Genomic DNA, 24,704 nt, shown 5'->3' with positions numbered 1-24,704 from the left:
GTAGTATGTCTTGTAAAGAAAACAAAAGGCCAACTAAACCACAACAACCACCCCACCACCACCACCACCACCACCACCAACCGCTCGTGGAAAAAACAAACTTCACTGGAGAGGGACGTACCTTCCGACATTTCCCGTATTCTTCAAGCAACAGCCTAAACGACATCGTCTTCTTCTTCTTCTTCATCGATCTTCAGCTAGGTTTTCATATTTATCCCCTATGTTCGATAGAGTAGTCAGTCTCTGAACTTCCTTCAACTAGGTACTTTTCGCTGCGTCGATCTACGCTTCGTATTTCCCAATTCTGCTACTCTTTTTTATTGTTGAATTTCGATTTGGGTTTTGCAGTTCGGAGCCGATTTGGGGATTTTGGAAATGGTGGACGCTGGGCCAGTTACGCCTGGACAGGTAGTTCAGTTTCAGTGCCAAGACTGTTCATTTATTATGCGTAATTTGGATCTTCTGCTGATTTCGATTGAATTCCAAGATATTTTTCAGTTCTGATCAGGATCTGTGAATGTGTGTGAATTACTGGTTTCTGATTTTTGTTCAACAATATGAAATTGCTTTGTGTTTTAAGTTCTTGATCCGAAGAAAGTTGTGTTATTTCGTAATGGCATTGCCGTTTGTAGTGGTTGGTTAGATTACTGCATTTCGGTATTATAGTAGCTCATAGAAAAGGAGTCCTGTTTATGAATGCTTCCTGATTTTCCGCCACCGCTGATCACCAGAGCTGTTAAAAGTAGCAAATCTTGTATCTTGGTAGCAAACATAATGCAGCATTACACAACAATGGCTCTGTTCAAACCATCCTTAATAATTTTATTTTCTACTCAAATGGATCAAGGATCTTGTTTTTCTTCTAGTAGTATGTTAACCAAGAGGCCTTTGTTTCTGTTGGTTCATGGGAAACACAATAGTCCTACGTGCCTGGATGTGTTTGGGACTTTGGTGCAATTCTAGATGTTATGTAATCAAATTAGCTACACTTTTGAGTTAAACAGATTTGTCTCAAACGCTATGAAAGATCTTGTTTTGGTATCAATAATGTAAGGACTAAATGAGTGAGCAAATTTACTGAAGCTTTCTATATGATTCTCCAGGTGTCATTTTTGCTTGGAATCATCCCAGTTTTTGTCACATGGATATATTCAGAGTACTTGGAGTATAAAAGATCTTCATCTCATCCTAAAGTGTAAGTTCCGTACCTTCAAACTGGTGATATGAAGTGATAAATATGATCAAATTGGGATGACTTCTATGTATTGATCTTTACCCAACTAGTCTACACAAAATAAGTAATCAAATTTGGATTATTAAGTATATACGAATACGCTGGATGAGTGTTTATAGTGCTTTAGATATGTCTTTGATTACAAATGAGATACAAGGATTTTCAAAGATATGGTGTTACCAGCCAGAGGTCGCACTTGGTGCGATGGCAAGTGCCTTCGCCCATGAGCGGTAGGTCTCGGGTTCGAGACTTGGGAGCAGCCTCTCCATAAATGGGGGTAAGGCTAGCCGACATTCACCTCTCCCAGACCCTGCGTAAAGCGGGAGCCTTGTGCACTGGGTACGACCTTTATGGTGTTACCAGCCAATATTCTATGATGCGGAACAACTAAGTTTTTTGTTTTGTTTTTCATGCTATTGTAGTCATTCAGATACTAATCTGGTTGAGTTGGGAGAGGAGACAATCAAGGAAGATGATCGAGCTGTTTTGCTGGAAGGAGGCCTTTCAAGATCAGCATCTACAAAGTTTAACAGTTCATCCATCAAAATAAATTTAATCAGGTTACCATCTATAATATACAGTATCTTCATTGAATTTTCATGTTGAGTTTACTATGAAAGTCTTTCTCACGTTCCACTTCTCATGAATTTCCAGGTTTCTGAATATGGATGACTCTTTTCTACTTGAAAACAGAGCAACTCTTAGAGTCATGTAAGTAATTACTAATTAGTACAATTTGTATCTTCTCAGGGCCAAATTTCTTATTTATGTTATACTTATATTACACTCAATGCCTGACAATTGTAGGTCTGAGCTTGGTGCAATTCTGTTCTATTTCTACATATGTGACCGCACAAATATACTGGGAGATTCTACAAAGGTACATTTGTCTGCTTCCTGAATGTATTCTTAAATAACGACTAGTTACTTATATGGAAAACTTTGCACAGATGCTATTATCATCGGATCAAAGGTCCTAATCTATTAGTTATTTCCATGTTGTCCTTTTGTTCTCACTGATATTTCTGCCTAAGTTCCATGTTTTCCTTTTGTTCTCACTGATATTTCTGCCTAAGTGCCCTGAGTTCACCTATCTTGCTCATCGTTTCACATCCTGATATAAAAGGATGCTATCTTTTATATGGCTTAAATTAAAGAAAAGTTAGGGATGGCAGTGTTACTATTGTCACACATTGATAAACACGAAGTTCCTTTCTTTTATATTCAGATCATGACATGCTGATATGTACTGATAAGAACAATAAGCTGGTTTTACTGTTGTAATATTGATTAGTTATGTGGTTCTTCTTTGAACAGAAATACAATCGGGACCTTTTCATCTTCCTGTACCTTATCCTTGTCATAGTTTCAGCAATGACATCTTTGAAAAAACATACTGACAAATCAGCATTTTCTGGAAAATCCATACTTTACCTAAATCGGCATCAGACTGAGGAATGGAAAGGGTGGATGCAGGCAAGTTCTCTTCTCTAAGTTCGTAAATTGTAGGGTACAGATATTTCCTTTGGGAAAGAATTGTGTGCTCTTGGTATTTCTTCTCTCTTTTGTTTTAGGAGGGAAATTCTGAACTTATACTCGTGGTGACCGGCCACTGTTATTTTTACTGTTCAGGTGTTTGTATTGTGACAACCGTCCATGCTCATCTAACTCGAATGAGCATATGTCATCCTTTGATATTTTTGTTATTGGTTGAACTTAAATTTGGATACTATATGCTAGATTGAATCTGTAGATTTGATTGGCTTTTATTCATTTAGTTTTTTTATCAGAGTTGAGTTGCGAAACCCAACAACGCTACTCTTTAGTTTTCGTCTAGTTGAACATCAAACTTTGTTATATATAGAGCTCGGTTTGATCACTATGCTGTTTATTATGATTAATTTATGAATGTACTATGAGTATAATCATCTCTTTTGCTTCTTGGCAGGTCCTATTTCTAATGTACCATTACTTTGCTGCTAGTGAGATTTACAATGCAATACGCGTCTTTATTGCTGCATATGTTTGGATGACTGGATTTGGAAACTTCTCCTATTACTACATTAGAAAGGATTTTAGCCTCGCCCGCTTTGCTCAGGTAAAGTGTAGTTCTAGGCAGTATATTCTCGCAATTGTCCTTGTGAGTATTATGACAATGATCTGAAATGCTTGTATTCTTTATTGTCCTATGCAGATGATGTGGCGGCTTAATTTTTTTGTGGCGTTTTGCTGTATTGTTCTTAACAATGACTATATGCTCTATTACATCTGTCCAATGCACACTCTGTATACTCTTATGGTGTATGGAGCCCTTGGCATCTTTAGCAAGTACAATGAGATCAGATCAGTTATGGCTTTGAAGATTCTCGGATGCTTTCTTGCGGTTATCTTGATTTGGGAAATACCCGGAGTGTTTGAATTAGTCTTTCATCCATTATCATTCTTATTGGGTGAGTAACCCCGTTCAGCTTTCTGGTTTTTTTTTTTTTTTTATAATTGTTTTATAATTTTTTTATATTATGTTTTTCACTGTTGGAAATTCAACCCAAAAGAAAAAAATACAGTTGGAAAACTAAAGACTTTCATCCTCTTAGCATGGCTGTTGACTTTTCGATAAAATTTGATTACACTCATCCAAGAGTCTTTAATTTGTGCTATTCAATTTTTATTTTTGGGCAGGCTCATTACTCAGAAACTTTGGCCAATATTGTAAGACAAAATAGTTTATAACCAATAAAAGATAGTCATCCTCTTGTGAGTTATTTATATGTATTGCATGAATATTGAATAACTTTAAACAGTTGACCTGTTCAAATACTTTTAAGGGGCTTAGGTTTTGGCAAAAAAAAAAAAAAAATCCAGCTTGTATAAATAGGTCTTAAACTGATTTGAGATTCTTTATATAAAGAAAATGAAGAAAAGGTTGATATGGGATTCTTGAATTGTTTCTGTGCATGAATTGCTTACTGTTCACCCATTGCTCAAACTTATTGTCTTTGTTCCCTACTGTGCAGGGTATACTGATCCTGCTAAACCAGATCTCCATCGTCTGCATGAATGGCATTTTAGATCTGGACTTGATCGCTACATATGGATCATTGGAATGATATATGCCTATTATCATCCTAATGTAATCCCTTGAATCTCTATATCTGGTTGCTTTTGCTTTCTTGATACTCCACCTGCTGAGATTTTAAATGTAATATCTCTTAGGTGGAGAAATGGATGGAGAAATTGGAGGAATCTGATACCAGAAGGAGAGTCTCAATCAAAGCAGGAATATTTTCCAGTTCTATATTTGTAAGTTTCTTCCGTTGTGGTAATTGTCTGCTTATATATAATGGCTAATGTTTTAATCTTGTAATGTGATCTCATGCTTATTATTTTGCTGTTAGGTTGGTTATCTGTGGTATGAATATATTTACAAGCTGGACAAGGTTTCATACAACAAATTGCACCCCTACACATCTTGGATTCCGATAACGTGCGTGTTAGTTGTTTCTTTTTCGTATTAAACGGAATTATTCTCTGGGAGTTTTATCAGATGGCACATACAATTTTCGGTTATTTATTTTTCTGTTCATCTTAGTGACTTACCATCACCTCTGCTTATTGTGATTTCAGTGTATATATATGCTTGCGGAACTTTACTCAGCAGTTGCGGGGTGTCTCTTTGACTCTCTTTGCGTACGTATTCTTATCTGAAAGTCAAACACAGCAGTACCTTTTGTAGGGTTAGTAATTGTTCAGATGTAAGTGGTTTTTCGTGTTTATGAAAGGTTTTGCTGACTCATTTTGTCTGTACAATTTCACTTCGGTTATGCTAGGTGGCTTGGGAAAATTACTTTGGAGACCTATATTTCACAGTTCCACATCTGGTTGAGGTACGTGATACTTCTATTTCATTAACTATGACCACTAAGTCGTATGTTTTTTCACCAGTGGAATGCACATCTGAGTCTTTACAAATGCTTCTTTCTCTTTTCATAAGGAACTCATGAAAATTTTCCTTTACTCGTGTACAGAACAAACACACCTAATGGACAGCCTAAGTGGCTTCTCTCTGTCATTCCAGAATATCCGTTGCTCAACTTCATGCTGACAACCGCCATCTATGTTTTGGTAAGAAAATCTTCAATCTTCATTTAGCCCTTAAAATTTTGCAAGCCAACAGTGCTTACAAATTCTCACCTGGTGCCTGCTGTTCTGTTGACTTGGTCCTGCAGGTATCTCATCGGATTTTCGAGTTAACCAATACGCTTAAGACAGTGTTTGTACCCACCAAAGAAAACCAAAGGCTGCTTCATAATTTTCTTGCGGGGGCTGCCATTTTTACTTGTTTGTATTTTGTCTCATTCATTCTTGTTCAGATACCTCATTGAACTGTAAGAACCTTTCTGCTCTGTGCTCACTCTTTCTTATTTCTTAGATGCTGTGCAGAACTTCTGTGATTTAGATTTATGGAGAAGTTTCAAAACTTGCTGTCGTGTTCAGTTTCATATATTAACGGGTTTTACTCTTACAGGCTTAACGATTCAAGACCCAAAAGTGGGTTATACAGATGTTTCCTGTTGGATGTGCAAATATAGAAAGAATTTCAATAAGGGAAATGGAAGACGTCGGTTGCGAATATAGCCTGCAAAAGCTTGCAGTTCCAACATTTTTTTGTATCGAGGAGAAAGGCAAACTCTCCGTTGCTGCTTGAAAGCTTGGATGTGGATGTTAGATTTGCCTTTGGAAAGTTTGGTAGGAGGGCCGGAAGCAGGAAGCGACAGTAGTGAGAAGAATTCTTTAGAACATATATATAGCTGTTTGCTTTGTATCTTCTTTTTCTTTTTCCCCACAGTTTTGTTAAATCCTTGAAGAAATTGTAGATCTCTGTGACATAGATGTGCTGTTTGTGATAAATCAAAGTTCAGAAGTTCGTGAGCAATGCAATCTGAATCTGCTGTTTATTGTTAAAATGGTCCACTGTATCCAATACTTCCCTCATTCTCGGAACGGAGGAAAGTCGTCCTTCCCTGCGTGGCATTATTCTATCATACAAAATGTCATAGTAGAACCGTTCATTCTCTTTATCATTGTCGAAATATTATTTTTAGAAAATTCATTTGTTTTGGAGTCGTTTAGTCATTTTTGTATGATTAAACAAAATCAACTGTTCATTTCATAACTGTTAATTTTTTTAACACATTCAGACTGACAATGTTTCGTAGAAATTCTTAAGAAACAAAGTGTTCCATATTTTTTATTTCACACTTTCCATGTGACCGTATGAGCATCCGAGAAAAGATCCAAGTTATAACAAATCAGGATGCACATCAATTCAAAACCCACGAATTTCTTTAAAATGGGTTTTAAGTTCCCCATTACCCCATTATTCGGACATGATTTACACTTTTTTCTCGCATGCACACTTTTGTTATTTTTCACATTTAGATTGAATAAAGCAAAATATAATTAACGTATATAAAAAAAGGATCGTACGGTGCACAGGGAGAAAAATAGTGTACATAAATCATTTTTCCTAATATTTTCAAACTGTCCAAAATACTGTCACAAGTGAATTAAGATATTCTACAAATCTCTGTGTCCGAAGTCGACGGACTAAACAATCCTGGCTGTTCAAGGAAGAGAGAGAAAGAGATTCGGACTGTTTAAGAGCTTGTTTTTGTGTGAGGTGAGCCAATGTGATGAGCTAATAAGGACTGCATGATTTAAATTAAGTGGTCTAAATTCTCTTGTCCGCCAGCTCCAAACACAAAGATACGGAGAGTATATGAATTCATCACAAATCACTGGCAAGACTAGTTGTTTATCATTGCGAGATGATTTTAAATTTAATTTAATCTAAGTTTTTTTTATCAATGAAGGATAGGGTTTCAAATTTGAGACCCCCTCTATTTTGGAGGAAAATAAATATCGCTCGACCAACAACTAATTGATTTAAGAGTTGCAACAATCGAAAGCCAATATCCCACGTAATATAAATGCATGTCGTTATGGTTTTGCGTATGCAAATGCATATACAAGCAAATTGACGAGGTTCATATATCCTTTGCAATCTATACTCTCTTTGATACCAGTCTACTTAAAATAAGTTGAATCATGTGTAAATCAAACAAAGAGAAGGTGATTAGCTTCCGTGATTAAATTTGTGTCATCTTAACAAAGTAGTTATCAAAGTAATATGGGAAGTGTCGATCAGTTGGAAAACCCCAACGAATCTACTCCTACTTCTAGGTTGCATGCTTTTCGTACTTGCTTTTTCTTCATTGCCGTGATACATGACCCACACCCCACTCCACATTTACGTTAAATTACATGGCCAAGTTTTCATCTGATCAGCTCAAATAACCTCTCTCTCTCTCTCTCTCTCTCTCTCTCTCTCTCATTTGAGAGAGTTTCTTCATCTCTGGCATGGGAGAACCTCAAGAAGTGCAACTCAACATTGTAGGTACGTACGTACGTATGGTCCTTTTTTTTTCTCACTTTTTTCTTCTTGCTATTGCTCGGTCTGAAAAAACTTATTTTATCAGAGAGGAGAGAGGGTACAAATCATAGATGGTGAGTCTAATTCTACGCGATCTTATTACTGATACGCATAATTCAATGAGTTTACTGTTATTAGCTGTGAGAATTGGATTTGGTTTTTCTTATGATAAAGCTTATTATATATAGCAAGTGCGAGAGGCCTTGATCATGAAGCAAATCCTGCCGAAGTGTTAATGCATTGAGTATAACAAGAAACAGACATTTGATCAAATACTGATCCTTGCATATCTTTTTCTTCTTTCTATTTATCAGTTAATGACTCAAATGAAGCAAACTCTTCAGGGTGCACAGATGCTCGCGAACAAGCACTGCTTCCCCGGCGTAGGAGCTTCAACTGGTGGCTTAGGATGGCCATTTGTACGGTCTTTGTCATCGCCGGCCAATCAGCTGCAACGCTGTTGGCAAGATTATACTACGACAAAGGTGGCAAAAGCAAATGGCTGGGAGCGCTAGTACAACTTGCTGGCTTCCCTATCCTCCTTCCCTATTATTTCTTCCCAACAAAAAGAACAAATCCAACCACAAACATTAGAACCAGTACTACTCCCGAATCAAAAGAACCCTCGACTTTAATCCTTGCATCAATTTATGTCTCTCTCGGCCTTCTAATAGCCTTGGGCTGCTTCTTGTACTCGGTTGGATTATCTTACCTTCCCGTCTCTACTTATTCCCTCATTTGTGCATCCCAATTGGCATTCAATGCGCTATTCTCCTTCTTCCTCAACTCGCAAAAGTTCACCCTTTATATTGTCAATGCCCTAGTCCTCCTCACCATCTCCTCAACCCTCCTCGTGCTCCATGGTGACTCAACAGACGATCCAAGTGGAGGATCAAAAGCAAAGTATGCGATCGGGTTCATATGTACCCTTGGCGCATCAGCTGAATACTCATTAACGCTTTCTCTATCGCAGCTCGTCTTCAGAAAAGTTATAAGGAGGGAAACATTTAGAGTGGTCATGGATATGATAGTGTATCAATCTCTTGTTGCTACCTGCGCCATCTTGGTGGGACTTTTCGGTAGCGGAGAGTGGAAGGGTTTGAGGAACGAGATGGAGGGGTACGAATTAGGGAAGGTATCCTATGTCATGAACTTGATATGGTCAGCTATAATATGGCAACTCTTTGATGTTGGCATGGTGGGATTGGTTTTTGAGGCATCTTCTCTCTTCTCCAATGCCATTAATGTTGTGGGTTTGCCTGTTGTTCCAGTTGTAGCTGTGATTTTCTTCCATGACAAAATGGACGGGATTAAGGCAATGGCCTTGGTTTTGGCCATCTGGGGATTTGTTTCATACGTTTACCAGCACTACCTTGATGATCAAAAGTCCAAGATCGAGAACAAAAATGGAAATAGTTGAAGAGATTTTGCTTTTGCATATCAAGTGTAACATCGAAGAATTCAAGACCTAAAGAAATATAATGATACAGATGTTACTTAATGTTAGATTTGTACGTAAAATACGTGTCGTATATTGTTGTATGGTTGTAAAACCTGTCAAACTTACTTAAAACTCACTCACTACTATCGCGAGGTCTATGATATAATTATGATCTTTTGTGCTGGTGGCTAGTAGTTGATGAACTAGTAAGCCATGGACCCATGACTAAAAATAATTGTACCCGTCTTAGTTGAAATTTTAACAATTATAGGATAAGGGCGTGATCACGACTTGTCACTGTGCATGATGTATTTAATGAAGACCAACAATTCTGAATCGAAAGTCAATTTGCACTAGTAAAAAGAAATTAAATTAATAAATATTGAGGAATAACTGAGTCACTTTGCAAGTTTTATAGAAATCCTTTGAGGAAATAATAGGGAGACCATTTTTTTAGGGGTGCATTTTTGCTCACCCATATTAACTTGGGTGTATGCTCACCACATATCTCCAAGCTTGCCAAGTGTCCTCTCGCTTTAATCTTGGTTAACATTTTCATTTGTTATTAATATTTTACTATAATAATACATTAATAATCATCTTAACATTTATCTTTAAACTTTTTAATCAATATTTGTATCTCAACCGTCCATCTCCCCTCTTCCTCTTGAGGTAGATTCTCTGCCCTCCCACTTCCCGTACCCTACTGTTTTGTGTGGTCACGGTTAAGTCACGTCAATATTTTATATTTTTTTTATAGAGATAATAAGACAAAAATAAATAGTAATATAAAATGTTGACGTGGTTTAACCGTGACCACACAAATAGAAAAGCACCGAAATTGGAGGGCAGAGAATCTGCCTCCCTTCCTCCCCCCTCCCATCTCTCTCCTCTTATCACTTTTCCCCCTTTTCTGTCATTTGGGCGAATATCCCAAATCTAAAATCTCAAATTCTAATACAAATTTAAAGGGGAATGGGTGAATTGATTTGACGGGGTGAAGTCCATCGACATCGTGAGAAAGGAGCACAGGTTGCCTCCATTCACCCGAAGCAAAGATGCACAGATAAGTGAAGAAAATTTGTACCCAAAAGACTGTTACAAATTGTGGGTGGTTGGCGTGGGGTGGTGAGAGGTGGGAGGAAGCAGATAACAAGTGAGAGGAATAAAGGGTCGTCATTGCTGCTTCAAATGCTCGAGCAATTTCCAGTAGAATATTATACATAAATAAAATTACAATTAGGAGATAATTTATGTGATTCGAAACGCCATGGATGATTTGGTGGAGGAGGACCATTTCTTTGAAACTGAATAAACGCTTCGGAAGGTAAGTTGCAGACGGTTTTTTATTTGTCTATTTTTAGTTTATTTTTATTTCTTGATTAAATTAATAAAGAGTAATTAAATCACAGTTAACCAGGGTTAAGGCAAGGGGACACTTGGCAAGCTTGGAGATGTGTGGTGAGCATACACCCAAGTTAACGTGGGTGAGCATACACCCAAGACAACATTTGTAATTATGTGATGTGTCACCAATAAAAAATAAGCACGTTAATTAAACATTTAAATAATAATCAAATCATAAACAATCTTACCATATAATTTATAAAATATAATTTAAACAGATAGTTTCTTACGACGTGATCCTTTATGATTATGGTTTGAATTTTCTCCACTATATATAACAAAAAAAAGAAGAAGCAAAGATCGGCAGATTTCTTTTGTTATATTTTCATCTGTTGCAATCATCAATATTTAACATATAATAGGAGCCCTAGAAGCTGTTTTGGAATTTAATGAATGATTTTTCTTGAGTTGGGAAAGGGAAGTTCATAACATGACAATCTACTACCTCTAAGAGTCCAAACTTGGAGGGTTGATATTCTTATAGAGCTTTGATAAGGATATATATTTGATGATTCTTCATTTCAAGTAAATAAACACTGATTAATACTATATATCTACGAGATTGAAAATTTTAGATCACCGCTATCCCACGTATACTATATCATACAAAAGTTGCGGGACCCAAAAAATGAAGTGTAGATATCTAGTTTCTTCAATGATCTCAGGCGCCTGAAGATGAGTGGTCCAATTTGGTCCATCATTTTATTCATGAATGTGATGTTATTGTCTGTAACTTGCAGTTTTTTAGGGAGCAGGATCCTTTACTGAGCAATTCCCTAGGGATTTTAGGATACAAAAATATCCAACAGGATCCGGATCTTTTTTATGAGGATTCTAGAAATCTGTGAATTGTGTTCATTCATTTATATCATGCTGGTTAGTTTTTATCAGATATTGTTTGTGTTTAATTTTCAATAAAAATATTTAAAATGATTTCTGACTGCACGATGTACGATGAACGGACACAATTCACGAATCATCGGAATCCTCATTATCCGGATTCCAAAAATATAGAAAAGCAACAATGATACAAGACTAGAGTCCTAGCAACCTATTCCAACATTCATTTGGAAATATATATTCCGAAACTGTATGCATGTCATTTACTTAAGAGCACTTCCAGCCATGTCAATTGGCCGGGGGACAGGCGAGATCAAAAGGCCTGAGGGCCTGTCAACTGGGTCCAGCCACAAGGGGCCCGAGCTCTAGGAGAAGGCCCGAGCAGGGGGCCTGTCAATTTGTGACAGCCCCGGAGCCCGAGCACCAAGCCAATTTTTTATTTTTTTCTGTCAGGCGCGTGCACCCCACTCGCGCGTGGGGGCGCGTCGCCCGACAACTTTTCAGAAAAACAGGCAGCTTTACAGCTTTTCACAGTTACCGTTGGGAAGCCACGTGGCTTCCCACGGTCCGTTCGATCTCAACGGCTCCTTCATTTGGACCGTTGGATCTCAACGGTAAAAAAAAAAAAAAATATGATTTAATATCAACCGTTCGATCTGAGATCAACGGTCGATATTAATATGCTTTATAAATAAAGAAAAAATAGTTTTAAAATTAAGAAAAGTTACCGTTGTGACACGTGGCACAATCTGGAGTGTTGGAATTCAAATTTTTTAAATCCAACGGCAGAGATTAATTATTTGAATAAAAATTAAAAAAAAAATGTAAAAAATCCGAAAAAAATTGTAAAAAATCTGAAAAAAAATTGTAAAAAATTGTTTTTACTTTTCTATAAATACCACTTCTTCTCCATCTACCTTACACCACAATTTCATATTTTCTCAACTACTTTTAATCAAATTCCTATCTTTCTCTCAAAGTTTCAATCCAATTTTTTTCCACAAAATTCCTATCTATCGTCAAAGATTTTCAAAAAATAACGACACGTGGCACGATGACATTGGATAAAAATCTTATCGAAATCCATCGCTAAATATTTGTTTGTTTTTATAAAATGACACGTGGCGCAACGAGAACGATTTAAAAAATCTTATCCGAAATTACAAATAATTTTATTTTGTATTATTTAAACAAACAAAAAAACTAATATTTTATTGCCTATTGCCTGGGGGAAGGGCTCCAAGGGTGGAGATGCAAATGGCAATTACTGTTCATTAATGGTAGTTACTATTCATTTGAGGCAGTTACTGTTCAAAATGGTGGATTCAATAGTGGATTGCCAGGGGGAAGGCTCCATGAGTGGAGTTGCTCTAATATATACGTGAGTTGAAACAAGGCTTCTCTCTCTCTCTCTCTCTCCCCCCTCCATTGTTTGCTAGTTTTTTCATATTTGACATGGAAGAAGCTCAAGAACTTCAACTCAGCATCGGGAGTAAGTCTACTTCTATTCTATGTGATTTTTCTGAGTATATTGTGATCTTTTCTGAGTATATATTGATGAAATTGGAATTCCACCATAAAATCAATTCACCGCTCTAATACTATGATGAAATTGGGATTCCACCATAAAACCAATTCGCAATATGAGGAGTAACTCAAGACCATATAAGCACATAGCAAATATTGTCTCTCACCGATGTGGGACAACTCTCAACATATATGGCAATTGATAAAAAGTTTATCTAGTATGGACAGGGATTCTGGCCACATATCTAGTTATTCATTCACCCTAGACGATGCTATGGAGAAGTCAATCTAGAACTTTCGATTGATATATGTTAAACGAATCAAATTATGAGAAGTGAATTATGTTATTATTGTAATTTATGAGGAAAAAATTACAAATTGGGGTTGTTTTGGGGGGAGAATTCTAAAAATCCCAACCCTGTTATTATCATAAGTTTCAATACTGATCCTTGTAAATCTGTTGTTACAGAGGAAGCAAATGGAGAAAATGAAGCAAACTTATCAGGGCATACAGATGTCTCAGACCGATCACTGCTACCGCAGCGCAGAAGTATCAACTGGTGGATTAGGATCGCCATTTACTCGTTCCTCGTCATTGCCGGCCAGTCGGTTGCAGCATTATTGGGAAGACAGTACTACGACAAAGGCGCCAAAAGTAATTGGCTGGCAACAGTAGTACAACTTTGTGGCTTCCCTATCATGCTTCCCTACTATTGCATCCCAGCAAGCAGAAATAATCCAATCCCAAAAGATAGTCCTATCCCATCAAAACCACCGTCTACCAAAATCCTCGCATCAGTATATGTCTCTCTTGGCTTCCTAATAGCCCTAGGCTGCTACTTGTATTCCGTAGGACTATCTTACCTTCCTGTATCTACTTTAACTCTCATTTGTGCATCTCAATTGGCCTTCAACGCGTTTTTCTCCTTCTTCCTCAACGCGCAAAAGTTCACTCCATACATTGTCAATTCTCTAGTTCTCCTCATCATCTCCTCCACCCTCCTTGTGTTCCAAGGCGAAGACAACTCTGGAGGCGATGATCCAAGTGGAGGATCGAAGGCAAAGTATGCAATTGGGTTCATATGCACCTTAGGGGCATCAGCTGGATTCGGATTATTTCTTTCCCTAACTCAGCTTGTCTTCAGAAGGGTTATAAAAAAGGAGACGTTTAGAGCGGTCATGGACATGATAGTGTGTGAAAATCTGGTTGCAACCTGTGTAACCGTGGTCGGACTTTTCGCTAGCGGACAGTGGAAGCATTTGAAGGGTGAGATGGAGGGGTATAAATTAGGGAAGATATCCTATGTGATGAATGTGATGGGGACAGCAATAGCATGGCAGCTTGTTTCTGTTGGATCGGTGGGCTTGATTCTGGGGGCCTCTTCCCTCTTCTCCAATTCCATAAGTGCTTTGGGTTTGCCTGCTGTTCCAGTTCTAGCTGTGATCTTCTTCCATGAAAAAATGAGTGGAATTAAGGGAATAGCCATGGTTTTGGGTATTTGGGGATTTGTTTCGTACGTGTATCATCACTACATCGAAGATCGTAAGTCCAAGACGGAGAATAGAAATTCCGGGAATGTTGAAGTTTCAAAAGCTTTAAATGATTGAATAGAGAGGTCTGTTTGTAGATCATCTCTGGTTTTATGCAAAAGAAAAGAATTACAGGCCTTATTGTGTTTATGATAGGCTATTGCTTTCCACTTGAATGTTCTCTCTCTCTCTCTACCACCCACATCACTTTAAGATTCTTCACTCTGGTTTTCATGTTTTATGTGGCTTCTCTGCATAAAATCGGAAAATCGTTCCGATGTATTAACTCTGTAGCAGTAGGATTATAGCACATATCTGCAATGGAGGAGTTCACAGATCGATTATATTTGTATGCTAGTAAAAAATATATATATATTTTATTGATGAATAAATCATACATGAAGCTACCTCGATGGTTATCCAAATATGTGTTTCATACCAGTTAATTTCTCAGCCCAGAGATTTTAGCCGGTGGTGCGTATATCACCATCTAACGCTATTCATTGGATTGATTTTTGAGGTGTCTTCTTTATTCTCCAATGTCATAAGTGCTTCCGGCTTGCCTTTCATTCCAGTTCTAGCTGTAAAGCCTGTAATCTTCTTCAATGATAACATGAACGGATTAAAGGTTATTTCCACCGTGTTGGCCCTCTGGGGCATTGCTTCATATATATGTCTATCAGCACTACCTCGATGATTCAGAGTCCAAGGCTGAAACAAAACATGTAAGAGAAATTTCAACGATTCGTTTACCGAAAGAGGTCAACCGCCGAGTGAGTAATAAGATGGACAACTAGACATCCATCACCAATTCACCTAGACCTTTTTGTTCCATCAATGATCAGTAAAAGTTCTGGCCATTGTCTTTCACCGTGAAGTTTAATCCGAACTTGTGTTCATATAATCTTCAAGGAGTTATATAAGACACGGACTATAACTTAATTTCTTTTTGTCCTGCAGTAGTTATCGGATTATGTTGTCGAATTTTCTTTTCGTTGGACATAAGAGTTTTGCCATATCTTAATGTTATAGGAGTTTCACTAAAACTAATCCACAAGTTTGAATGTAACAAACGTGTGTACATTAAACATAACTAATCCAACTTTATCAATCCGCATGCTGGATTTACGAATTAGAGCTATGCCTTCAGTATGAAGAAACAGTAACATTTTGAAACATTACGAGTCCCACATATATACCGAAGCATCAAATGAAGTGTGAACTCATAAGGAGAATGCCTAGTTAATTTCGATAAACTAGAATGGGATCACTGTTAAATTATCTAGCATACAAAACTACAAGCTGAAGCCAATATTGCATAACTTTTGATCTCAGGTATGCCCCAACAAGTACTATAAATTTCAACAATCTTTACACTTTCCTCATCGATGCAATGATATCAGTCTATTCTTTAATTGGTAAGAAGCTAAAATGTTGGCAACTATGTTTGACGAAACAAATTAAATAAACTGTAGAAATTAAAACCTTGAGAAACGCACGTTAATTAAATTGTGAAAACTTGGATGTTAGAGCACTCACAGTAGCAGCAGAATCGGATCAACTACATGAGACAACCAACATAGTGAGCTCGGGGATATTTCTTCTGTAGCTGAGGCCATTGGACAGAGAATTAATCCGCTATCTGTAACTTGTAAAGAAGCAAGGCGCTCACGGAGAGCCTCTGCACTCTTGCTATTTTCTCAACATGGAACACAGACGACCATCTAATCCCCACAACCTGCACATTTCCAATATCACCTCACGAATTGAAAATATCCCGAAATTCATAACAGCATACAAAATGGCAAAAGGCCTAACAAAGAAAAATGACAACAGATTCAAAAGTGTCAGTTGGAGAAACCCGACGAATCCACTCCTACTTCTGGGTTGCATGCTTTTCCTACTTGCTTTTTCTTCATTGCCGTGTTACATGACGCACAACCCACTCCACATTTACGTAAAATTACGTGGCCAAGTTTTCATCTGATCAGCTCAAATAAGCTCTCTCTCTCTCTCTCTCTCTCTCTCTCTCATTCATTTGAGAGAGTTTCTTCACCTCTGGCATGGGAGAACCTCAAGATGTGCAACTCAACAATATTGCAGGTATGATTTTTTTTTTCTTCTTCTAACTTTTAAGTGCATATACAGCGGAATTCGGGAATAATACCTTGCTATTGCAAAAGGGTATTAATCAATGTATACGTGTATAGAGAATGAGTTTAATTGTACGCGATCTTACTACTGACATTCATAATTCCGTGAATTTACAGTTACTGGCTGTGCCGAAGTGTTAACGCATTGAGTAGAACAAAAAACAGACATTTGATCAAATACTGATCCTTATCTTTTTCTTCTATTTATCAGTTGACCCAAATGAAGCAAACTCCTCAGGGTGCACAGATGTTCACGAACAATCACTGCTTCCCGTGCGTAGAACCTTCAACTGGTGGCTTAGAATGGCCATTTATACGCTCTTTGTCATTGCCGGCCAATCAGCTGCAATGACTGATGGCAAGATTATACTACGACAAAGGTGGCAAAAGCAAATGGCTGGGAGCCCTAGTACAACTTGCTGGCTTCCCTATCCTCCTTCCGTCTTATTTCTTCCCAACAAAAAGAAAATATCCAACCACAAACATTAATACTAGTACTACTACCGAATCAAAAGAACCCTCGACTTTAATCCTTGCATCAATTTATGTCTCTCTTGACCTTCAAATAGCCTTGCGCTGCTTATTGCACTCGGTTGGATTATCTTACCTTCCCGTCTCTACTTATTCCCTCATTTGCGCATCCCAATTGGCATTCAACGCGCTATTCTCCTTCTTCCTTAACTCGTAAAAGTTCACCCCTTACATTGTCAATGCCCTAGTCCTCCTCACCATCTCCTCAACCCTCCTCGTGCTCCAAGGTGACTCTACAGACGATTCAAGTGGAGGATCAAAAGCAAAGTATCCAAACGGATTCATATGTACCCTTGGCGCATCAGCTGAATGCTCATTAACGCTTTCTCTATCGCAGCTCGTCTTCAGAAAAGTTATAAGGAGGGAAACATTTAGAGTGGTCATGGATATGATAGTGTATATCTGACACGCCCCGATCCCAATGTCCAAGGGACATCGGGATGGCCACGTGCTGGCCGACATTCAAGGGTGACACAAATCATTTAATGAATGCATATGTTGAGAACATGTAAATCATGCGTATAAATTTCGTTCGAACTAAGAAGTGACTATTCATTTCTGCGTGAAGATAGTGATAGTGCATAACATGTTCAGAGCATACATCTAATTCAAAATACAACGGAAGATGCTATTACAATGATGTCAAAGCAGAGATGATGGCACGATATCACTGGTAGGGGAATGCCTCGTAGCTCGAATTGTACGCCTTGTTCTTATGTCCTGAGGGGGCGCAAAACAAATATGAGTGGACCAAGTTATATATATATATATATATATATATATATATATATAATACTGAAACAGTTATCAACGTACTAACCCCCAAAGTTTTATGAAAACTCAATAGCATAATATGTAATAGGTTTTCTGAAAACCTTAGCATGCCATAAAACCTTTCATGAAACATATCTTGTATGTAATGTGCTAACTAATGGTATCAATATTAGTATCTTTCGGCCCGAAGCCAGTACGTATCTCTCGGCCCGAAGCCAGTACGTATCTCTCGGCCCGAAGCCATCTACATATATCTCCCTCGCCCGTAGGTAGAATAGTGACCACTAGATACGCACAAAATCATTGAACATAGTCTTTCCAAACATAGGTACATATAACTCAAAACATCTTCATAGCATATAGTCATCCATGATATATATTACAAAGAAGTGTAAAAACATGTTCATAAATAGTATATAGTCATCCATCATATATACTACAAAGAACATAATTTCGATAAAGTATGGTATTCCAAAATATTCTCAGTAAGCATGATAATCATATAATGTAAATCCAATTTACTTATAAAACGTTTCATAACCGTAACCATTAAATCATGATTTTCATGTATGCATTTCTACTATTAAAACATGCATTTTAGAAGGGGTCCACTCACAGATACTCCGTCGTCGAAGAGCCGTACAAAATAGGAAGGACGGAAACGCCGCTAATAATTGCACCTAAGCACATGAAGGGTTCAATTAATAAAACTATACTCAAACAATTGAATTTCGAAAAATGAACATCATAAAAGGATTCAAGACGTTGGAAAACATAAAGGGGGACCTCGGGTACCCCGACGCGCCGCCGCAAGGTGGCGGCTCCAACGGCCACGGGCCGCCGTGGGTCACTGGAAAAGTCGCCGGAGCAACCGTAGACAGTGGCGCATGTGCTCCACGCGCGGCTAGGCTACTAGGTTGGACCGGATTTGGGCCTGGGTTCTTGGGCTTGGGTCCAATAGGTTTGGGCTTGGGTTCAGTGGGCTTGGGCTTCGGGTCAGTAGGCTAGTAACCCGGCCCAAGGGAAAAGGGTTTTGGGTTCAACGGGCCAAGGGCCATGGGTTGCATATAAGGGGCTTGGGCTTGAAAGCCCGGCTCAATTGCCTTTGGGTTTTTACAACGAAAATAAATAAAATAAATAAAAACTCAATGGGTTTGGATTTGGGGTTAACGGTCCTAAGGCCCGAGTCCTATACAGCCCAAAGGCCTAAACTAACAAGGGTTTTGGTTTTCGGCTTTCAAAGGGTTTGGGCTCCATGGGTTAGGTCTAGCCGGCCCGTTTCTTGCCGGGGAAGAAAGCCAAAGCCTCTCGAGCTCCAGTCATCATCGTTTGACCACTAAACCCTACAATCTAACTACCAAAAAGAAGGTATGGACGAGGGGAAAGAATTTCGTACCTTGATAACATCGAATGGTGTTCGGATCTTTGCTCAAGACTCACAGGCTCGTTGGACCTGGGTTGGGTGTCCTCTGGGTGCCCCGGAGCTTCACAGAGATGATGGAGAGGGAGGGAAGGTCCTCGGGAGGCTGGTGGTTATGGTGAGGTCGTTGGGTGGTTGGGTGTTGCCGGGAAAATGAGAGGGAAAAGGTTCGAGAGAGTGTGAGTGTGTGAGAGAGATAGAGTTGAGTTGAGAGAGAGAAAGGAGAGTGTTGACTCGGGGGAATGAGAGAGAGAGAGAGAGAGATAGGGATGAGTTAGTGGGCTGCCATGTGGCAGATGAAGAGATGAGAGAAATCTGAAAAGGGATCCAGATAGGGTAGGATTATGGGGGTAAAATTGTCATTTCATCAATATTTGGTACAAAATTACGAAGAATTTGGGGAGGGGTTTTACAATATCAGTCTCTTGTTGTTACCTGCGCCGTCTTGGTGGGACTTTACGGTAGCGGAGAGTGGAAGGGTTTGAGGAACAAGATGGAGGGGTACGAATTAGGGAAGGTATCATATGTCATGAACTTGTTTTTGAGGCATCTTCTCTCTTCTCCAATGCCATTAATGTTGTGGGTTTGCCGGTTGTTCCAGTTGTAGCTGTGATTTTCTTCCATGACAAAATGGACGGGATTAAGGCAATGGCCTTGTTTTTGGCCATTTGGGGATTAATTTCATATGTTTACCAGCACTACCTTGATGATCCTAAGTCCAAGATAGAGAACAAAAATGGAAATAGTTGAAGGGATTTTGCTTTTGCATTTCAAGACCTAAACAAATATAATGATATAGAATCTTACTTAATCTAAGATTTGTATGTATGTAATACGCGTCGTATGTTGTTGTATGGTTGTAAAATCTGTCAAACTGACTTTAACTCACTACTATTGTGATGTCTATGATATAATTATGATGTTTTGTGCTGGTAGCTAGTAGTTGATGAACTAGTAAGCCATGGACCCATGACTACAAACAATCGTAGCCATCTCAGTTGAAATTTCATCAATTATTGGATAAGGTTGGCTAGGGCATGATGTTGACTTGACACTGTTCATATAATAATGAATATCACGATGTTATTTATTTATTATTATTCTTCTGGGTAGAAAGTCAATTTGCACGTATAAAAATAAATAAATATTGAGAAACAACTGAGTCACTTTGCTAGTTTTATATAAATTTTTTTTCTTACAGTAGGAAGATTATTATTTTTATACCACATTTGTAAATTATTTGATACGTACAAATAGAGAATAAGCACAATCATGAACAACCACACTTACAAAATATAAATAATCTTCTGACATGATTCTTTGTTTGCATTAAGGCAAGACTCTGATTACAGTTGAATTATCTCCAATGTATATAATAAAAAAATATTGCACTTGCTGGAAGCAAAGATTAGCAGATTTCTTTTGTGATTTATCATTCACTGCAATAATCAAGATTTGACATATAGTAGGAACCCTAGAAGTCTACAAGCTGTTGTCTTGAAATTTAATGAGTGATTTTTCTTGAGTTGGAGAGGTGAAGCTCAGAACATGATCAACTACCAGTCCACTACCTACAAGAGGCCAAATTTGGAGGTTGATATTCTTTTAGCGCTTTCGGAAGGAGGATTTACATTTGAATCTTTGATGATTCTTAGTTGGAAAAGTGAGGACAAGGATCCTCTTTGGATTCTTTTTGTAGAGATCCTGGAATCAATCAATCGTATTCATTTGTCGTACATCGTGCGATCAGTTTTTGTTAAATACTATTTATATTTAATTTTAAATTAAAAATTAAAATGATTTATAACCGTACGATATATGATGAACGGACATGATTAATTGATCATCCAAATCCCTACGAGAGGATCCTATTCCGAAAAATGAAGCTCAGAACATGATCAACTACTAGTCTACTGCCTAGAAGAGGCCAACTTTGGAGGTTGATATTCTCATAGTTCTTTCAGAAGGAGTATATATGTTTGATGATTCTTCGTTTCAAGTAAGTAAATACTACTATATATCTTTGAAACTGAAAACTTTAGGCCACCGCTATTTACCACGTATGCTATACTGTATAAGGAGTGTTCATAATATACGTACGCGTTGCGGGGCCGAAAAAGGGAAGTATCAATATCTTGTTTCTTCGATAATATCAACCGTCTGAAAAGAGGTAGAGTCGTGTATCAAACAAAAACGAATGATCCAGTTTGGTCCGTATATTATTCATGAATGTGATGATACTGTCTGTAACTTGCAGTTTCTGAGGATACAAAAAATATAAATAAGCAACAATAATACAAGCTAGCTATTATAACTTTCAGTTGGAAATATCTATTCCGAAATTGCATGCATGTCATTTACTAAACTTATGTGAGTGACTTCTCTCTCTCTCTCTCTCTCTCTCTCTCTCTCTCTCTCTCTCTCCCTACCCCCTCAATTGTGAGTATTTTCATCTTTGACATGGGAGAAGCTCAAGAACTTCAACTCAGCATCGGGGGTAAGTCTACTTCTATTCAATATGATCTTTTCTGAGTATATAAAGCAACTGATATAAAGTTTATTCAGTATGCACCGGAATTCTTGGCCGCATATCCAGTTGTTCATTTACCTGGACAACACTATGGGCCAGTCTATCTAGAACTTTCAAATGATATGTGTTAAGCGAATCAAATTATGAGAAGTGAGTTATATTCTTATTGTAATTTATGAGTCATAAAAATTACAAGTTGGGGTGGCTATGGGGGGAGAATTCTACAAAATCCCAACCTTGTTATTATCATAAGTTTCAATACTGATCCTTTGTCTCTGTTCTTATAGTTAAGGAAGGAAATGGAGAAAGTGAAGCAAACTTATCAGGGCCTACACATGTCTCCGACCGATCACTGCTACCGCAGCGCAGAAGTGTCAACTGGTGGATTAGAATCGCCATTTACTCGTTCCTTGTCATTGCCGGCCAGTCAATTGCAACATTCTTGGGAAGACAGTACTATGACAAAGGCGCCAAAAGTAAATGGATGGCAACAGTAGTACAACTTTGTGGCTTTCCAATCATGCTTCCCTACTATTGCATCCCAGCAAGCAGAAATAATCCAATCCCAAAAGATAGTCCTATCCCATCAAAATCACCGTCTACCAAAATTCTCGCATCAGTATATGTCTCTCTTGGCATCCTAATAGCCCTAGACTGCTACTTGTATTCCGTAGGACTATCTTACCTTCCTGTATCTACTTTTACCCTCATTTGTGCATCTCAATTGGCCTTCAACGCGTTTTTCTCCTTCTTCCTCAACGCGCAAAAGTTCACTTCTTACATTGTCAATTCTCTAGTTCTCCTCACCATCTCCTCCACCCTCCTTGTGTTCCAAGGTGAAGACGACTCTGGAGACGATGATCCAAGTGGAGGATTGAAGGCAAAGTATGCAATTGGGTTCATATGTACCTTAGGGGCATCAGCCGGAGCCGGATTATTGCTTTCCCTAACTCAGCTTGCCTTCAGAAGGGTTATAAAACAGGGGACGTTTAGAGCGGTCATGGACCTGATAGTGTGTGAAAATATGGTCGCAACCTGTGTTACCGCGGTCGGACTTTTTGCTAGCGGAGAGTGGAAGCATTTGAAGGGTGAGATGGAGGGGTATAAATTAGGGAAGATATCCTATGTGATGAATGTGACTTGGACAGCAATAACATGGCAGCTTTTTTCAGTTGGAACGGTAGGCTTGATTTTGGAGGCCTCTTCCCTCTTCTCCAATTCCATAAGTGCTTTGGGTTTGCCTGCTGTTCCAGTTTTAGCTGTGATCTTCTTCCATGAAAAAATGAGTGGAATTAAGGGAATAGCCATGGTTTTGGGTATTTGGGGATTTGTTTCCTACGCGTATCATCACTACATCGAAGATCGTAAGTCCAAGGCGGAGAATAGAAATTCCAGGAACGTTGAAGTTCCGAAAGCTTTAAATGATTGAAAAAAGAGATCTGTTTGTAGCAAGGTTCTGAAAAACGCTAGGCATTAGTCGGGCGGCGGGCTAGTGCTTAGGCGGCTAGCGGGGTCTAGGCGGATTTAGTTAAATTTCTTGTATATCTTGCAAATATATGCATATTAACACTTACATGAAATCCATATATAAGATAATAAAGAAGGGATCTTTCGATATAGACGCCTCAGTTTTGAATTTTCTAGATCAAACATTCGTGCCTTTTAGTGATTTGATTAAACTTGTTTTTGTCATAATTTTGGTGCTATAGCACATTATATTGTATCAGATTTCCTATAATCTAGCATTTTGATTACACTCTCATCTGTTAGAGATAATTGTAAAATAAATAAATACATAAAAAGTTGGTTAAGTTCAATTTATTTTCAAATGCTACAATTTAGCAATAATTATCTACAATTTAAGATATTTTCTTTCCAAAATAGTTTAAAATATTTTTAAATCCCCCAAAATCAAACGTACCGAAATAAGTTTTTCTTGTAGTATGTTAAGAGAAAATAGGATTGAGAATAATATAAACGTACCAATACACAATGTGTACAAAATAAAACGTACCAAAATAAAAATAATGTACCAATATTAACAATATGTATCAAATCAAACGTACCAAAATTGCAAATAAACGTACCAATTAATGATTTTTTTTTTAAATTCAAACATACCCGCAGATAATATATACGTAATGTATTGTACCTAATAGTAATTCGTCAACAACTATATTTATATAAGTCCAATTTTTTGAGCAAATAGTAGGAATAGTCCAATTCCTTAAATTTAATTATTTTTATTATCAATAATTATCTCTTTAATGATAAGATTTATTACAAAAATCAAATTTCTTCCTAATTATCTCTTTGATTATTATTTTTATTTATTTTTTGTTCTTTTTTGTTTTTCCTCTTGCTTTAAACCTCATTCATAGATTTTATTTTTAATTTTTATAATCAACCTATATCACAGGTTAATTAATTTATCTACCTATATGATAGATTTTTTAAAATAAATTAAGATTAATGTGTCTTGCTTGTAGGTATCTATGTTTTTTCTACCTTTTAGTTAGGTTTCATATCTTGCTTATAGGTATAATATTCATTCATATATTTGTTACTTGAGTTAGGGTAGAATGTTTTACAGATAGATTTATGTTAGTATATTAGTTTTTTTATTATAAGATATTAATTATATTTTTTAGAGTTGAAAAATGCATAATATTAGAATATTTTAATTGATTTTAATATTTTTAAACAACAATATAAAATGAGTATAAAAGAAATAAAAACATGTAATTAGATAACTGGACTCACTCCTAAAAACCATTTATGTTTTTGGACATGGATCTAAAGCCCCTTAAAAAAAACAGCAAAA

General features: G+C 37.5%; 4 protein-coding genes and 1 pseudogene across 6 annotated transcripts; all 5 read left to right on the top strand.

The window, feature by feature from the left end:
* Positions 1-6,167, top strand: LOC126585557 (protein REDUCED WALL ACETYLATION 3-like). The gene is made up of 17 exons (XM_050249993.1): positions 1-262; positions 349-408; positions 1,104-1,195; positions 1,657-1,794; positions 1,889-1,945; positions 2,042-2,114; positions 2,552-2,710; positions 3,183-3,332; positions 3,429-3,684; positions 4,249-4,364; positions 4,448-4,534; positions 4,630-4,718; positions 4,859-4,921; positions 5,062-5,118; positions 5,260-5,356; positions 5,461-5,619; positions 5,760-6,167. The coding sequence occupies exons 2-16, from the start codon at positions 376-378 to the stop codon at positions 5,614-5,616; spliced, it is 1,623 nt and encodes a 540-aa protein (XP_050105950.1). The 5' UTR covers positions 1-262; positions 349-375; the 3' UTR covers positions 5,617-5,619; positions 5,760-6,167.
* A 1,362-nt stretch (positions 6,168-7,529) lies between these two features.
* On the top strand, positions 7,530-9,233 carry LOC126585564 (purine permease 21-like). 2 transcript variants are annotated; one of them, XM_050250004.1, is made up of 2 exons: positions 7,530-7,691; positions 8,072-9,233. In XM_050250004.1, the coding sequence occupies exons 1-2, from the start codon at positions 7,655-7,657 to the stop codon at positions 9,145-9,147; spliced, it is 1,113 nt and encodes a 370-aa protein (XP_050105961.1). In that variant the 5' UTR covers positions 7,530-7,654; the 3' UTR covers positions 9,148-9,233. The 2 variants fall into 2 exon arrangements, with proteins under 2 accessions (XP_050105961.1, XP_050105960.1); XM_050250003.1 differs by having other exon boundaries at positions 7,531-7,691; positions 8,042-9,233.
* A 3,559-nt stretch (positions 9,234-12,792) lies between these two features.
* On the top strand, positions 12,793-14,648 carry LOC126585563 (purine permease 21-like). The gene is made up of 2 exons (XM_050250002.1): positions 12,793-12,907; positions 13,412-14,648. Exons 1-2 carry the CDS (start codon positions 12,871-12,873, stop codon positions 14,548-14,550), a joined length of 1,176 nt encoding a protein of 391 aa, XP_050105959.1. The 5' UTR covers positions 12,793-12,870; the 3' UTR covers positions 14,551-14,648.
* A 1,887-nt stretch (positions 14,649-16,535) lies between these two features.
* LOC126584527 (purine permease 21-like) lies at positions 16,536-20,183 on the top strand (annotated as a pseudogene).
* Positions 20,184-21,523: 1,340 nt separating this feature from the next.
* Positions 21,524-23,499, top strand: LOC126585562 (purine permease 21-like). 2 transcript variants are annotated; one of them, XM_050250000.1, is made up of 2 exons: positions 21,524-21,847; positions 22,168-23,499. In XM_050250000.1, exons 1-2 carry the CDS (start codon positions 21,811-21,813, stop codon positions 23,307-23,309), a joined length of 1,179 nt encoding a protein of 392 aa, XP_050105957.1. In that variant the 5' UTR covers positions 21,524-21,810; the 3' UTR covers positions 23,310-23,499. The 2 variants fall into 2 exon arrangements, with proteins under 2 accessions (XP_050105957.1, XP_050105958.1); XM_050250001.1 differs by lacking the exon at positions 21,524-21,847 and adding an exon at positions 21,878-22,030.
* Positions 23,500-24,704: the final 1,205 nt, after the last annotated feature.

This window comes from Malus sylvestris, chromosome 10, assembly GCF_916048215.2.
Source record: "Malus sylvestris chromosome 10, drMalSylv7.2, whole genome shotgun sequence".
In the NCBI taxonomy this organism is placed as follows: domain Eukaryota; kingdom Viridiplantae; phylum Streptophyta; class Magnoliopsida; order Rosales; family Rosaceae; genus Malus; species Malus sylvestris.
The sequence above is the reverse complement of the archived record's forward strand: the minus strand, read 5'-3'. Positions and strand labels throughout refer to the sequence as shown.